A 14,432-nucleotide genomic window follows, 5' to 3' on the forward strand; every position below is an offset into this window, starting at 1 on the left:
CTGAAAAATATATAAATGCCTGAAGCGCATTGATGCACCCGGGTATCGTTACATTTGAATCTTTTAAGCTATACTCAAAGAATCGCATAGATCACTCTTAGCAAGGGGAATACCTACTCTTTCCCAGCTAATACCGTCAGAACACTAAATCTGTAGGGCACCATGCACATACTGTGCTGCCCAGTGATTGGCTGTACAACCGTCATCCCGGATCTTGGAACCGGGGAACCCGAGCCCCCGAGACGGACGCTGCTCCGATTTAGTTCAAGTCCGGTCGGATTTAATGATCCCAGAGCTTAAAATCCGGAGGACGGATTGTCCGCCAATCATCGACCTCTCCTTCTATCAGTCATCAATTTGAGTCTTCAGCCATTTCGCCCCTTCATCGCAGCAGTCTTTCTCTGCATCCACCGGCAAACCGATGCTAATCTCCCTACATTCAACTGCACGAACCACAGCCTGCATAATCCCAGCAGTCGTGTCACGCCCAGTTGAACGCTAGTGCACCGTCTAAATGTCCTCCCCGAAAGAGCGGATCCGTCGCCTGGACGAGGATTGGTCCGGGATCACCGATCCTGCTCTTCGCAAGAAGTTGCAAAACAAGATCAACCAGCGTGCTTTGCGTAGGTACCTTGAATATGCACCCACACGCACCCACATCCACTTTACATTTCAACATACGAACCCGCAAAAATCCCGTTGTAGAGCGGAAGCTACTCACAGCACAAACTAACGGCCTCAACAGGAGCGCGAAAACGCCAAGAGCGGCAAGAAGCCATGCGCTTGCAGCAGGCTAGAAAGCAGAGCCAGGCCGCTCTGCCTCGTTCATATGCCCCGATACTCCCACGACCAGAGCACTTCCAAGTCGAAGACCAGATACTGAGTCCGCGACGACCGCACACCCAGCCCACCACACTCATCGAGGCCGTAGCAATGATGACGCGCTTCAGCGCAGCTGCCTATGACCGATACTATGCCGCCGATCCTTGCCTGGATCATCTCTTCACGCTCTCCAAGTTCAACGTGCTTCGTGCTTTTGTGGATAATATGGTAACATTGGGTTTGAGCATTGACGCCATGGGAGATGACGTTATCTCCCCATTCAATATGGCTTTCCCAGGAAACCCCAGCCGACAGACCCTTCCGGCGAGTCTCTTCCCCACATCGACTCAATGCACCATATCCCACCATCCCTGGCTGGACTGTTTCCCGTTCCCGCGGATGCGAGACAATCTGGTCCGGGCCGCGGACTCGTTCAATGATTGCGAGCTGTGTACCGATATCGTGGACCCCACCAACGGCGATATCGGGATGATGGTGTGGGGAGACCCTTGGCTGCCGCAGAGCTGGGAGGTGTCGCAGTTATTTGTGACCAAGTGGGCGTGGGTGATTGAGGGGTGCCCGGAGATAATCGTGCATAGTAATTATTGGAGGGGTAGACGGGGACTTCAGAGGCTCAAGGTGGGCGCCACGTAAACAACAGCCTTCGGTGCACAGAATGCCTCGCTACCATTTCGGTGAATTGGGACTACATACTGTACTACCACTACGCACAACCACGAGTACGCTGCTTAAAGTGTGCTGGCACACCCGCGGACATCCAGGGACAAAGCTACCATGTACAAAGGTCTAATGCATCCATTCACACTACGCCACTTATTACCAGATTGCATGCACAGGACGACATCTCTACAGGAAAGGAAAATCGACTTCTCGATCCCTCTTCTGAGGGATCTCTACCCCCCACCAGATCCAACTCTCCTATCCACCACGCACCGCAGCAAACACATCAACCGTATGCTTCCAAATCAGATCCCTTACCCCTTCCGCCCGATACTGCCGCATAAGCTCACTGGGCTGATACGTCTCCCCGGCAGAATCCAGCCGATAGAACCCACTCCCAGCATCCCCATCCGACCCCTGCGCCACCCCACGCCCACCATTCTGCCCAAATCCCCGCGCCGGAAACCGCAAATCCGTCGCCGCGAACAAATGCCTCTCCCCACTTTCACCCAGCGGCGTCTCCCACGGCTTAGCCAGCACCATCAACGCCGCGAGCGCACACTTCGTGACCGTGCCGAAATCCCGGTCGAGCCGCGTCCGCACCAGCCCCGGGAACGAGTGGACGAACGAGACCTGCGGATACGCGGCCGCGAGGTGCTCCATCGCGACGGAGGTCATGGTCGTGGCGTGTTTCGCGCAGTTGCGCAGCGAGTAGTGGGTTTGGAGGGGGAGATCGTCCAGTTGCAGGGCTGCTTCGTGGCCGGCTTCGAGGACGGAGACGACGCGGGAGAGTGCGGGTCGGTTCCCGTCTGCGGTGGTGGCAGCGCCGGCTTTCTGCAGCTGCGGGAGGAGGTTGGCGATGAAGCGCATGCGCGAGTAGTAGTGGAGGCTGAGCTTTTTGTCGAGGCCCTCGGTGGTTTCTGTTACGGCAGTCACTTAAGAGGTTGGGACGAAGAGGAGGGTTACATTGGGGTTGCCCTGAGGAGATGGGGGTCCGTACCGTCCCGTCCTTTCATCGTCCCGACTCCTGGACTCAGGAATAGGAGGTTGACTTTGTCTTCGTTTTGTTGGATGGTTCTGCATGCCTCGTCGACTTCGCGTAATAGGGAGACGTCGGACTTGATGAACGTGATCTGCGCGTCTGGGTTCATTTGTTGCAATTCCTCGATGATCCGGCTGGCTCGGGACTGGTCGCGGCCGACAAGGTACGCCCGTGAGGCATGGGTGCTGCGGATGAAGGCGCGGACGGTCGATTCGCCTATTCCGCTGGTTCCGCCGACTGTATGCACCGTGTCCTGTTAGTGGATTATAGGCGAAGTGCATCACTGGTGACATGGCAGCGGATTCATAGACTGTACAACTCACCAAACACACCCACCAGGCCGGACCCGTAAAGGCCAGTGATGGCGGAGTTGTTTTCTCGTACGGTAGCAATTGAGACCATCGTTTCTGTTGAAGGATCTTAATCAGTCTGAAAAAAACATATGAGTGGAACGGGAGCTCTTAAACCACTAGTCATGGGGGCAATGGGACTTGAATCAAAGCCACATGGTTTGCAGACCACCGCATTGCGTGGCTGACATGCTACAACATGATTGGACAGTTGAGCGTCATCCAGGGGCATTCAGTCAGCGCAATTAATACTGCAATGCGGTCCACTCTTATCTCCGGTTCCGGTTCAGCAAAACACATCAGTCGAAGTTTCACCTTAGTTCCAAAAAGCTGCAGCCTCTTGGTGCTGTGCATCCTGTATGTATGCAGTGCCATACATTGGACCGCAGTGCTACGGAGATAACACCGATTCCGATCTTACTTCCGCTCCCTTGAGTTGGTGGTAAATCTCACAGAGTTTGTCGTGCGGTGACACTGTGGTTCTCCCTATATACTTTGGAATTAAACCCCCAGTGAGTTGGTGAATGTGCTGAAATTAGCCGTGTGCAAAACATCTCTCACGGCAGTTCAGTTGAAATATCACAACGAGCGAACCGACAGCAGAAATATTGTCTCTCCACCCAAGTCTACAGTGTATGACCTTCTGTGTCCTGGGCGTGGTCCAGTAGACCTTTGCAGAACCCTGCCTCATCGAACCCCCTGCCCAATCCGTCCCATGTTTCTTGACATAGGTCCATGACTCAATTTGCATCAGCGCCAGGGAATGCGCCTGGCTAGTCGCAATGCCTGTTTACCATTCTTGTTGATCTGGAACGCACCGATCGGAAGTTCAAAGTTGGCATTGCCCATGTCAATAATCGTCGCCGTCACGTGCACGCCATCTTGAATCTGCTCCAGCTCGTCAATGTACAAGTGTCGTCGGGAATGTATATAGCGTTGGATTAGTTGCTGTCCTCGCGCATGCCGAACGAATCTGGCTCGACCAGAGTCCCAGTGACCTGGCCGACCAGAAAGTGCTTGCACGGGGTGCTGGTGATGCGGAACTCCCTGCCGGCGATGGTTGCGTGTACTGTTCCTCACGGCTGCAGCCCTACCACGGCCGGCCGCGGCCACAGGTTCTTCGTCCCGTCGACGGTGCTGAGCGCCCGGTGGCAGTCGAAGAGCTAGCGGCCCTCGGGTCGAGCTTGCCGAGATGATCCACATGGCTGAGGGGCATGGGGTCGAGGGGTGGCATATCGTGCAGTTAAGAATCAAAACCTAAATGCTCGCTGTCGGCATCACACAGGGGTAGATCCTCACCATGACACGACATCCGGCCTCTAATTACGCGGGATGCCGGGTTTACGGCATCCCACTTGGCCCGAGGTCGCCGATCCATCAGACACCGTTATAAATATCGGCTGACAGTGTGGTGAGTCGATACCACTGGGAACATACAATTACCTGGCATCACAGCATGATGTAAGTCGACTCCCCCAACCACTGTTCAAGCCTGCACCTGACACCTTTCCTCCAGGGAACGCATAAACCCCAACGAAACGCCTTACTTCGACCTCGGCTCCCATGCTCGCAAGGTGACAACCACCTCAAAGGAAGCACAGACATGGTTCAACCGAGGCCTGGTATGGGCTTATTCCTTCAACGTTGGCGAAGCCGGCAAATGCTTCGAGCAAGCCGCGCAACACGATCCCAAGTGCGCCATGGCATACTGGGGAATCGCCTACGCCACCGGGCCCAACTACAACAAAGCCTACAGATTCTTCGACAAGGAGGACCTTTACGCTTCAATTGAGAAGGCCAACCGCGCTCTGACGCGTGCTTGGGAGCTGCTGCTTGAAGCCACCCCCCGGTCGAGGAGGCATTGATTCGAGCTCTCAGGGCACGCTTTCCACCATCCGATCAGATCCCCGATGACTTCAGTTCCCAGGACCGCGCATACGCCGACGCCATGCGCCCGGTCTACCAGAGGTTCGGGACCGACGCAGACATCGCAGCCCTTTTCGCCGACGCACTGATGTGCATGACGCCGCGCGGGCTCTGGGATCTCGACACCGGCAAGCCGACCGGCGAACACACCGTCGAAGCGCGGCGCGTCATCGAGGAGGGCATGCAGTCCGCCGAGGGCCGTCACCACCCGGCGCTCTGCCACCTGCACATTCACGTCATGGAGATGTCTCCGTACCCTGAGCTGGCGCTCCCCGCGGCCGACCGGCTGCGGTCCCTCGTCCCCGACGCCTCGCACATGCTGCACATGCCGACGCACATCGACGCCGCGGTCGGCGACTATTGCCGCGCCGTCGACTCCAATCACCTCGCCACCTTGGCCGACGACAAGTATTTCAGTCCCCAAAGCCTCTCGTTGCTTCCCGGCGGCTCGCTCACCTACATCGCCTACCGCGTGCACTACATCTGCGCCAAGCTGTACGCGGCGATGATGTCGGGCCGGTTCGCCGACGCCATGTCCGCCGCCGAGAAGCTGGAAGCTGTGCTCGATGACCAGTTGCTGTCCATCGAGAGTCCGCCGGTGGCGGACTCGGTGGAAAGCTTCGTCGCGAGCAAGGCGCACGTGCTCATCCGCTTCGGGCGCTGGGAGGAGATCCTCACTCTTCCCCTCCCGGCGAACCGCGAGCTCTACTGCGCCTCGACCGCGGTCATTCTCTACGCACGCGGGCTGGCGTTCAGCGCGCTAAGCCGGATCCACGAAGGGGAGCTCGCGCAAAGGGAGTTCGAAGCGGCGCGCGCTAAGGTCCCGGAGTCCCGGCTGAACAGCATTCCATGTAAACAGGTGGATGTTCTGAGCGTTGCCTCGGCCATGCTGACGGGGGAGCTGGAATACCGCAAGGGGAATCACGAGGTGGCGTTCGCGGCGCTTCGGGAAGCCATCCGCCGCGAGGATGCGTTGCCCTACTCCGATCCGCCGCCGTGGATGCAGCCCGTGCGCCATGCCTTGGGCGGTCTGCTGTTGGAGCAGGATCGGGTGGCAGAGGCCGAGGTCTTGTTCCGCGAGGATCTAGGGTTTGCCAAGGACTATCCGCGGCGCAGGGCGAAGCTGAACAACGTGTGGGGGTTGCATGGGCTGTATGAGTGCTTTACGCGCCAGGGGAAAACTGACGAGGCGGTGTTTATCCAGTCGGCGCGGGATATTGCCGTCGCGACGGCCGATGTTTTGGTTAGGGCTTCGTGTTATTGCCGCGTGTCGGCTGTGGGAGAGAAGCAGTGTTGTATGTAGGATTTGATCATTGGACATGCAGATGCTAATTCAATCAACCGAGACGGGCGTGTAAGATGTGCATATATACTATTCCTAGCTAGCTATCTGGCTGCTCCCGTTGCGTAGCCCCTCAAGTGCTACTTTGCTACCAGCCAGGGTAAGGCATACTTCGAGCCTGGCCAACCGCTCAGAGATTACCCTGTCCCGCGTTACTCGGCACCGTCGTCTTGATCGCCGTGTACGCTGACGCGGTCGCGATATTCTTGCCTTCAAAGTTGACCAAGAAAGCGGTGTCGGACTGCGAGAAGGTGCCCGAGCTCCCGAACCCGTTGATCTGGCACGCGCGGCCAAGGTAGGTCGAGCACACTGCGTTGGTTGTCGAGTCGGGGGAAGTGAACAGCTGACCCGACACCGGAGACTCGACGGGAGTGTCGATGTTCTGGAAGACGTTGCCTTCGGCCAGTACGTAACCGCCACTGCCAATCTCGAACGAGTGGCCGTCGGAGTCGTACCAGTAGTTGTTGACCTAGTCACTCATTGTTAGTTGAGTTTCCGGTTCGCATGATACTTCATCCTGGGAAAACTTCGCTTACGGCGTGTAGAAGGGTGTTGCCTTGGACCTTCGGGCTCCGGCCGCTGAAGTGATAGATATAGTTCTTCTGGAGAGTGACCAGATCGGACGAGCCGTCGAAATATAGACCCCAGTATGCGTAGCCGTCACACGTTGCGCTGTAGCTGGTGACACCGTTGAAGTACGAGTTGGAGATGGTGACGCGGTTGTCGGCGCTGGTGCCGAGGACGACGTGCTGGCGGCCAATGCGGGCGGTCTATTCGCTTGTTAGCTAAGCTGGACGAGAGGATGCCCGCACTGTGCGAGCTCGAATAGGGCAAACAGAGCTTGGTTGAAGAGAAGACCAAGACGGGGCTGCGGGTGACGAACCGTGACATGGTCGATCCAGACCATATCGGCGTCGTCGAGGGTGATGGCATCACCACCCCAGACGTATTTCTCGTTGATATCTGTGATTGCAACGTTCCTAGACCAGGTTAGCAGAAGGCATTAGTCGTAGCCGATCGAGACTGACTGAATAATGATGTTGCTAGCACCGCTGACAATGCGAAGACCCTTGCCCTTAATGATACCGGTGGATCCGACGCCGATAAGGGTCTTGTCCGATGCGACAGTGATACCCAACACACCAGCGTTATCGCTATCACAGTGTCAGCGTTCGAAGGTTTTAGATCGGACAGAGAATAGACACGTACTATGTCACGGAGACACTTGGAGCGTCGGGCTCATAGTTCGTACACCAGTCATTCTGGTTAATGGCGAGCTGGCAACCGCTCGCAGTCGTCCAGGGTGCACATCCGGTGGCCGTAGTGGTACCCTCAGTGCCAGTGAAGTCAAAGCTATGTCAGTTAACTCATGATTTTGTTGACAGATGTCGAGATGGACGTATTCATCTGTCTGAGATGGCATCATCCCCAGCCCCCGCGGGCGGTGGGCCGAGGGGCTAATCAGGTGCCATCACACCCCGACGTCATGAATGTCACTTAGGGGGAGGTGATTAGGGCTAGGGAGATTGCACTCACGTTTGCTGCAGAACAATCACTCGCGCCGAAGAGTCACCGAGGTACGAGACCAGCTCATCAGTTGTGGTAGGATAAACCGGAGTGGCACTACCACCACCAGTGACACCTTTTGCGAAGCCCTCTGCCGCACCGGAAACACTCACGGCTGTGGCGAGCTGGGCCGCAACGGCCAAAACACTGAGAATCGTGATCAATGCCATATTGCAGGTTATCGTTACTGTCTGGCCGTGCTCTAATCTCAGCCCGCAGAGTATAACTCCTTTATATGTCTTTTCCAACCCCACCGGGCTCAACAGAGGGAATTCTTGGCTAGTAGCACCTAAAGCGACTACTAGCCATGAAGAGCAGTGGGGCCGGTGACAAGTGACTAGAGAATGGTGGATTAGTGAATATCCGTAAATTGGAAACCATGTGGTGAAGTTCCTCGGCGTTGATTGATGGAGGCGCGCCACAAAGTTTCCCGTCCTGTGCGGAGTACTTCCCGTGTGCTGAATCTGCCGGCTGGGGGCCAAGGTGTCAGTGCACCCACTAGGACGCAAGAGAGCATGAAGAGAAGCGGGGCTAGCCCCAAGAGCCTAATTACTAGTGCCTTGTCAAATTGCATTAGAGTAAAATGTTTGGGCGGTGTTCCTTAAAGACTGATTGACGGAGGGGTTGTCCCATCATTTCCGCCGTTTGCGGAGATTTGTCCGTGGGGCTATAGTATCCTTCAGTATAAGGGGGGACGATGGGTTGACTGCCAAGGGGTCTGGGAAGATGCCACTGTTCTCTCAGTGTGAAGCGATCAATAATATCCTGTTGCCACTAATGGATATTGGTTGCGAGATTTATCGTGGGCTCCTGTGGTGACAAAATAGACCCAGTGTCATCACCTTTACTGGTTGCATTCCGAGATCAAGGAACCGGAAGACTAATGCATATAACGCAGTTTGTTAACTTTTGCATGGTCGATATGATATGGCGACAAAGATAAGCACATCGGGTAAAAACTTATGAGAATGCTTGATGGCGCCATTGGTTTTGTGAGTATCAGTCCAGTCACTCAAAACTAGAGATATTGAAAGCAAAGTGATCTTATTCCCGCCGGTAGACCGTTAGGTATGTATCCACTTTTATCGATGTTTTTCTGCCTGTTATCTAGCCTGTCTGCTCAAGGAATTTCCTATTCGTGCCATTGAATACCGAAGGCGTAGTATTATTTCCAAAACGCAGATAAGACAAAGGAAGAGACTACAGTGTCATTCTAGCCTCAGCTCTAAAAGGCGAGCTAAAAGGCTCCCTCAATCGAATTCACACTTGTCCCTACTACGGATGCTCGCAGTACCAGTAGGTCCATGTCATCCGTCGCTGTCGCTGCAGCTAATAGCCGTGCATTGAACCGGAGCCTACATCCAGTGCCTATGTAATTGATGCAGTTTATTATTTCGAACATCCCCATCCAAGCCGTGCTCGAGGTGAATCTGGAGATACAGTAAAGCCGATAGTGTACCTAGAGTTTGAGGTCAAAGAGGGGCGGATCGTAAAGGATAGACTCGTGATTAGACTTTACCCATCAGTTGACCTGGGAAAGGCATAGAGCACATTTTGACGGAGAGTGTATGCCACAATCATGAATCTTTGTTGTGTAAATGGGCTCAAAGGACAAACGTCGTCAAGATAGGTTTCAAGACAGTGAGGGAGGGTATGCATGGTCGTAGTCCCCGTTGCTTGTGATGAAACTCGGCATCATTTTGCTTTGAGCGCCGCGCTGACGAACAATGAGCATTGTGAGGTAGTTGAGTACTACTCTAAAAGCACGTTTCTCCGGTGATCTCCATGTGATATATCTTTCTGCAGCCTCCAAAGCAATAGGTCCTCACGTCAAATGTTCAATCTCACTCTCCACAGCAGTAGACATGTCGCAACGTAAAAGTATAAAGTGCGAAACTGCACCCTGGTAAGAGAATCAGTGTGCCCACTCATTCTCTCCACCCTTCACTCATAGCCCATCCCTTTCGAGACTCTCTAATCATCGTAGCAAATCAAGACCATGGCACCCATCACTTGCCTAGACGCTATTGCCCTGGCACTGTGGGGGGCTGTAGACACGGATTGCAGCATCAAAAAGGTCAGCGCGACGCTCACGATCTTCGACATTCGCGGGAAACATTGGACAGTGCCGGTGATACACTCCATCAACAATACCGGCCACGCTGGCTACAGCACGGTCATCGTGCCCGGTTATGTGAACATAAGTGAAGATGACGTGAGCTTGCGCCTGGGTCAGTGCCAGATGGACATGGGGTCAAGCTTCGGGAATGCGAAGCCTTCCTTTGGGGCGATTGACCGTGGCTCCAGCGATCCAGCAGTCCCCGATGCCCCGTGCCGGCTCCACCAGTCCACGTTCCGGTTCCGCTATCAACGTGCTCGGCCTGAGCCCGATGGACCAGAGGAGATTGTCGTCGCTGCGGAAAGGGTTCCAGGACCGATTATCGCTGAAGCACTACGGTTGATGTCTCGCATTAATGAAACTCGGATGGCGCAGCTGGGGCTAAATGGTCAACCAGCACCCTGAAGGCTGTACATTTACTTCCTCAGTAGATTTCAGTATGTACGCAGGCAGGATTTGAATTATGAAATGTTAGGCATTATTGAATAAAATCACTTTTTATACTCGGTCAGTGTTTTCGTAAACGATAAATTAGCCCCGTAGCTGCAGGCTTGTTTCGCTATGCAACGAAGCCAGTGTTACCCATACGCTGCGGACCTGGGGTTATACTGACCTTCTCTGAAGTGAGACATAAGTCCAGAATTGGGAATGTTTTATTACCTCGCAATGCGATGCAAGACGCTCCGCACCTTGTCAGGCTCTGTTTGGAGCCTCAAGCCATGCTGAGCTTAGATATGAACGTCAGCAAACTTAAGTCATCAGCTACAACACACCACGATCAAACATCGACAAATTTGTTAATATGATATCCCTCTATCTTAAGACCAGACTTTCTTTGTGAAGAACACATTCATCTCACGAGATCTGCCCCAAAGGGCTCTTACCGAACAGACCCACTGCCATAAGATAAGTAAGCATGAGAGCCACTTTCAAATTCTTTTTAGATTCGGTGTATAACGAATCCGGTTCATGCTATTTAATGCCACGCTGGCACATTGCTGCGCTTCGCTCTGGGAGACAGCAATTTGCTGGAGACTATCTGGAGACTATCTGGGATGAATGCTTCCTACGAGGAAAGAGCTTGTGCTATGCAATGCACTTAAGTAAGCTATGCTGTTATATAGAATCATGGTTTCACCGATACTCCATAGACAAATTATACATCCTCTCTAGCGCAGCTGTCATGTACTACAAACTACCCTTTCACATCTACATCCCAGCTCTTCATGCATTGGCCGTCCTCGTCATCCTCATCCCCCAAAATTTTAAATGACTGGATGTGTAGGAGGTGTAATGAAGCGGGATCTCAAGAGGTGTAATGCACATGGTGTAATCCACATCGCACATGACCGAGAAGTCGTGTACATGTACTTCGACAGCTGTAGCCGGTATTCTAAGCGGTCATTTCAATACCAGTAATTGCCGCATGCGGGTGGTTGCGGCACGGATGGTTCAACCAAACAAGGAGGCTTGTCCAGTTGACCCGAAAATGGGTATGATCAGCCCCACTTGTTGACGGGTATGCTTCCCCGCATCTGGTCCAATACATCTAATACCTCACACATGAATAAGGTACTATCAAGCGTTGACATCTTTTGTTCGCGGACTGGTTCTACTTTCTTCTAGTACAGACTTTCGAGAGATTTGGTAAGATTGAGGTCAAGGGTGACACTCACTCTGTGGCTTATCGTCTGGTGGACACTGCGCTGTCAGCTTATCGGGGTATGTACGATATCTTATCAGCAAGGGGCTCTCTCTCTCCTTGGCGGCCGTGCACGGCTTGTTCACAATGCAGATAAGCCTAATTCCCCAAAGGAGGGGCAAGCTGCATCTCTCCCCAAGATTCTGTTATAAATAATGCAAAGCCCCCTCTCCTCGCCGCCACTGTCTATTTTCTTTGCACCTAATTACCCCTCTCCCTACCTTATACACGACACTCACCCACAACCACCAAAATGTACAACCCGAAAATTGGCGACCCCCTCTCCGCCCTCGACACCCCGTCGATGATCGTCGACCTGGATTTAATGGAGACCAACATCCACAAACTCTTCTCCACGCTTCTCCCGACAGGTCGCAACATCCGACCCCACCTGAAAACCACCAAAAGCGCCGCCCTCGCCCGGAAACTCGTCGCCGCCGGCGCCAAGGGCTGCTGCGTGGCCAAAGTGTCAGAAGCGGAAGCGATCACCGCCGCCGGCTTCGACGACATCCTGATCACGTGCGAGATCATCGGGGCCCCCAAGGTGCAGCGGCTGGTGGAACTGGTGAAAAAGCACCCGGGGATCCGGATCGTGGTGGACAGCGCGGTCGGGGCGACGGCCATCGATGCGGCGCTCGGGAAAGCGAACGTCAACACACCTCTGGCGGTGCTGATCGATCTGGATGTCGGGCTGCACCGCACGGGAGTGGCGGATACGGCTGCGGCACTGGAACTGGGGAGGCATATCGCCGACAATCTCAAGCATCTGAGGTTGATCGGGGTGCAGGGGTATGAGGGCCACTTGCAGCATTTGCACAGTCGAGAGGAGCGGAAGAGGGAGTGTCTAGCCTCGATGGCGATCTTGACTGGCACGGCGGAGGCGCTGGGCAAGGACGGACACAAGATTGAGGTGGTCACGACGGGGGGCACGGGCACCGCGGAGTTCTGTGCCTCTGTGCCTGGGGTGACGGAGCTGCAGCCGGGGTCGTTTATCTTCATGGATACGGATTACCGCAATGCCGTGGGCGGGTTCTATGCGAATAGTCTGACGATCTTGTCGACGGTGATTAGTCGGCAGGGGGAGCGGCAGGTCACTATTGATGCGGGGTTGAAGTCGTTGACGACCGATAGTGGACTGGCGGAGTGTAAGGATGCGAAGTACGCCCATCTGAATCTCGGGGATGAGCACGGGGCTTTAAGTTGGGAGGCGGGTACCACCGATTTGCAGATTGGTGATCGGGTGGAGATGGTCCCCAGCCATATTGATCCGACGATCAATCTGCATGACTTTTACTATGCGCATCGGAATGGGGTGATTGAGGAGATCTGGTCGGTGGACTCGAGGGGCAAGGTCCAGTAGATGGGAATTCTCTTCATGGGCTCTTCGCACAATTCCGAAGATCATGATGCAGCAACGAATGCCATCCAATGTGTGCACCCCTTTCACAATTCATATTCAATCAAAGGCTTCTGGCCTAGCTTGCGGCCGCGGCAGTGCTGAAGTAATGTAACAGCCTACCTAACACGGTGTTGATCCTAACCTCTATGGCAATGACGTCCTCAGCTTCAAACGACTGTCCCCTCAGGGATATCCCTGTTCGACTCGTCTACTTCGTATCATCACCCTTTAATTCAGGCCCTCCGCACCCTCAACTTTACCGGCAGCGGCGCTTTGACCCAAACCGCGTATGTCTCCTGATCCTCCCACCGACCGAGATCACCCTCCGCCTGCAGATCGAAACAATACAAAACTTTCCCCAGGATGAGTACAATCTCCATGCGGGCTAGGCTCTGTCCGATACAATCCCGCGGGCCCTGGAGAAATGGCTGCGACGCGCGTCGACGGTCCTTCTCGAATTTACCTTCCGGCCGCAGCCAGCGCTCGAGGTGGAAGCTCGTAGGGTCGGCATAGTTGCGCGGGGAGACGTTGGCGGCCCATTGCATGTAGGAGAAGACTGTCTAGATTGCAACATGAGTTAGTCTTGGGGTTAATGGCTTATCGCATTGCAGATGTCTCTGAAAGTTAGGGAACGGATTAGGGCTACTTACCCCCTCAGTGAAGAAGTCGCCCGCAATGGTATGGCCACCCCCGGCAACAAGACAGGTCAACCCGAGCGGCACGGGCGACGTGAGTCGGATGCTCGAGACACTTGATTTGTCGGCCAGCAATAGAATGCCCTGGTACATCATCTCAATAGCCAGTCTTGCGCTTATCTACCTGATTACCCGGCACTGGCTTAGCACCACCAGGGCTGGCAATGCTGCCTTCAACGCATCCTTCGTGGGTTTCTGGTATGCCTGGCTCGCTCGCTTCCAGTTCTTTGTCTCCGCCGAAAAGATTGTCGAGCAGGGATACACGCAGTACAAGGACCGACCGTGGAAACTGACGGGCAACGATGTTCTCGTTTTGCCGCACAAGTACTTGGAAGGGATACGAAAGCTGCCTCCGAACGAGGCGAATGCCATGAAGGCCAATCTAGACAACATACAGAGCAAGTACACGCACCTGGAGGTACTCAACTCGACGCGGTTGTTCGTCATCCGACGAGAAAGTGCGTACAGCACAGTACGATACCTTGGGCAAAATAACACATAACCCTGTGGAGGCTCTCACCTCTCTGGCAATCAGAGATCTACAAAGTAGCTTAGAAGTCCACGCTTAATGCTTTGCCCCCAACGCGACCAATGTATGTATACATATTGCGCCGGAGTAGAGGAGTGAAATCTGTAATATTACGACGGAATTGAACAAACTGACTTCTGTAGATCCTTAAGAAGTACACAAATTCCACGGCACACTAAATCAAGACCCAACAAAAGCAAGCCCCTGCAAATCATTCCCCCACCCCCCTTTAAAGCACCTATCATTCTAAGATCACCAA

General features: G+C 54.1%; 9 protein-coding genes across 9 annotated transcripts; 5 read left to right on the forward strand and 4 right to left on the reverse strand.

The window, feature by feature from the left end:
• The first annotated feature begins 432 nt into the window (after positions 1 to 432).
• BO95DRAFT_382897 (DUF3425 domain-containing protein) lies at positions 433 to 1,691 on the forward strand. The gene is made up of 2 exons (XM_025583405.1): positions 433 to 623; positions 749 to 1,691. The coding sequence occupies exons 1-2, from the start codon at positions 515 to 517 to the stop codon at positions 1,474 to 1,476; spliced, it is 837 nt and encodes a 278-aa protein (XP_025445280.1). The 5' UTR covers positions 433 to 514; the 3' UTR covers positions 1,477 to 1,691.
• Positions 1,692 to 1,761: 70 nt separating this feature from the next.
• BO95DRAFT_356083 (short-chain dehydrogenase/reductase) lies at positions 1,762 to 2,947 on the reverse strand (the record flags this gene model as incomplete). The annotated part of the gene is made up of 4 exons (XM_025582286.1): positions 1,762 to 1,852; positions 1,895 to 2,423; positions 2,504 to 2,782; positions 2,869 to 2,947. The coding sequence occupies 4 exons, from the start codon at positions 2,945 to 2,947 to the stop codon at positions 1,762 to 1,764; spliced, it is 978 nt and encodes a 325-aa protein (XP_025445281.1).
• Positions 2,948 to 3,645: 698 nt separating this feature from the next.
• Positions 3,646 to 4,098, reverse strand: BO95DRAFT_428990 (uncharacterized protein; the record flags this gene model as incomplete). Its single annotated transcript, XM_025584870.1, has 1 exon — positions 3,646 to 4,098. The coding sequence occupies one exon, from the start codon at positions 4,096 to 4,098 to the stop codon at positions 3,646 to 3,648; it is 453 nt and encodes a 150-aa protein (XP_025445282.1).
• Positions 4,099 to 4,351: 253 nt separating this feature from the next.
• Positions 4,352 to 6,124, forward strand: BO95DRAFT_489043 (cytoplasmic protein; the record flags this gene model as incomplete). The annotated part of the gene is made up of 3 exons (XM_025590544.1): positions 4,352 to 4,356; positions 4,412 to 4,744; positions 4,774 to 6,124. 3 exons carry the CDS (start codon positions 4,352 to 4,354, stop codon positions 6,122 to 6,124), a joined length of 1,689 nt encoding a protein of 562 aa, XP_025445283.1.
• Positions 6,125 to 6,293: 169 nt separating this feature from the next.
• Positions 6,294 to 7,899, reverse strand: BO95DRAFT_355861 (polysaccharide lyase family 1 protein; the record flags this gene model as incomplete). Its single annotated transcript, XM_025582270.1, has 6 exons — positions 6,294 to 6,632; positions 6,700 to 6,933; positions 7,047 to 7,143; positions 7,192 to 7,317; positions 7,373 to 7,516; positions 7,700 to 7,899. 6 exons carry the CDS (start codon positions 7,897 to 7,899, stop codon positions 6,294 to 6,296), a joined length of 1,140 nt encoding a protein of 379 aa, XP_025445284.1.
• A 1,829-nt stretch (positions 7,900 to 9,728) lies between these two features.
• Positions 9,729 to 10,253, forward strand: BO95DRAFT_428993 (uncharacterized protein; the record flags this gene model as incomplete). The annotated part of the gene is made up of 1 exon (XM_025584871.1): positions 9,729 to 10,253. One exon carries the CDS (start codon positions 9,729 to 9,731, stop codon positions 10,251 to 10,253), a length of 525 nt encoding a protein of 174 aa, XP_025445285.1.
• Positions 10,254 to 11,760: 1,507 nt separating this feature from the next.
• Positions 11,761 to 13,045, forward strand: BO95DRAFT_439920 (DSD1 family PLP-dependent enzyme). Its single transcript, XM_025585835.1, has one exon. The coding sequence runs from the start codon at positions 11,804 to 11,806 to the stop codon at positions 12,908 to 12,910; it is 1,107 nt and encodes a 368-aa protein (XP_025445286.1). The 5' UTR covers positions 11,761 to 11,803; the 3' UTR covers positions 12,911 to 13,045.
• Positions 13,046 to 13,182: 137 nt separating this feature from the next.
• Positions 13,183 to 13,494, reverse strand: BO95DRAFT_460626 (cytochrome P450; the record flags this gene model as incomplete). The annotated part of the gene is made up of 1 exon (XM_025588752.1): positions 13,183 to 13,494. The coding sequence occupies one exon, from the start codon at positions 13,492 to 13,494 to the stop codon at positions 13,183 to 13,185; it is 312 nt and encodes a 103-aa protein (XP_025445287.1).
• Positions 13,495 to 13,624: 130 nt separating this feature from the next.
• On the forward strand, positions 13,625 to 14,352 carry BO95DRAFT_511951 (uncharacterized protein; the record flags this gene model as incomplete). The annotated part of the gene is made up of 2 exons (XM_025591477.1): positions 13,625 to 14,116; positions 14,317 to 14,352. 2 exons carry the CDS (start codon positions 13,625 to 13,627, stop codon positions 14,350 to 14,352), a joined length of 528 nt encoding a protein of 175 aa, XP_025445288.1.
• Positions 14,353 to 14,432: the final 80 nt, after the last annotated feature.

The sequence above is a fragment of the Aspergillus brunneoviolaceus genome (assembly GCF_003184695.1).
Source record: "Aspergillus brunneoviolaceus CBS 621.78 unplaced genomic scaffold BO95scaffold_12, whole genome shotgun sequence".
NCBI lineage: Eukaryota > Fungi > Ascomycota > Eurotiomycetes > Eurotiales > Aspergillaceae > Aspergillus > Aspergillus brunneoviolaceus.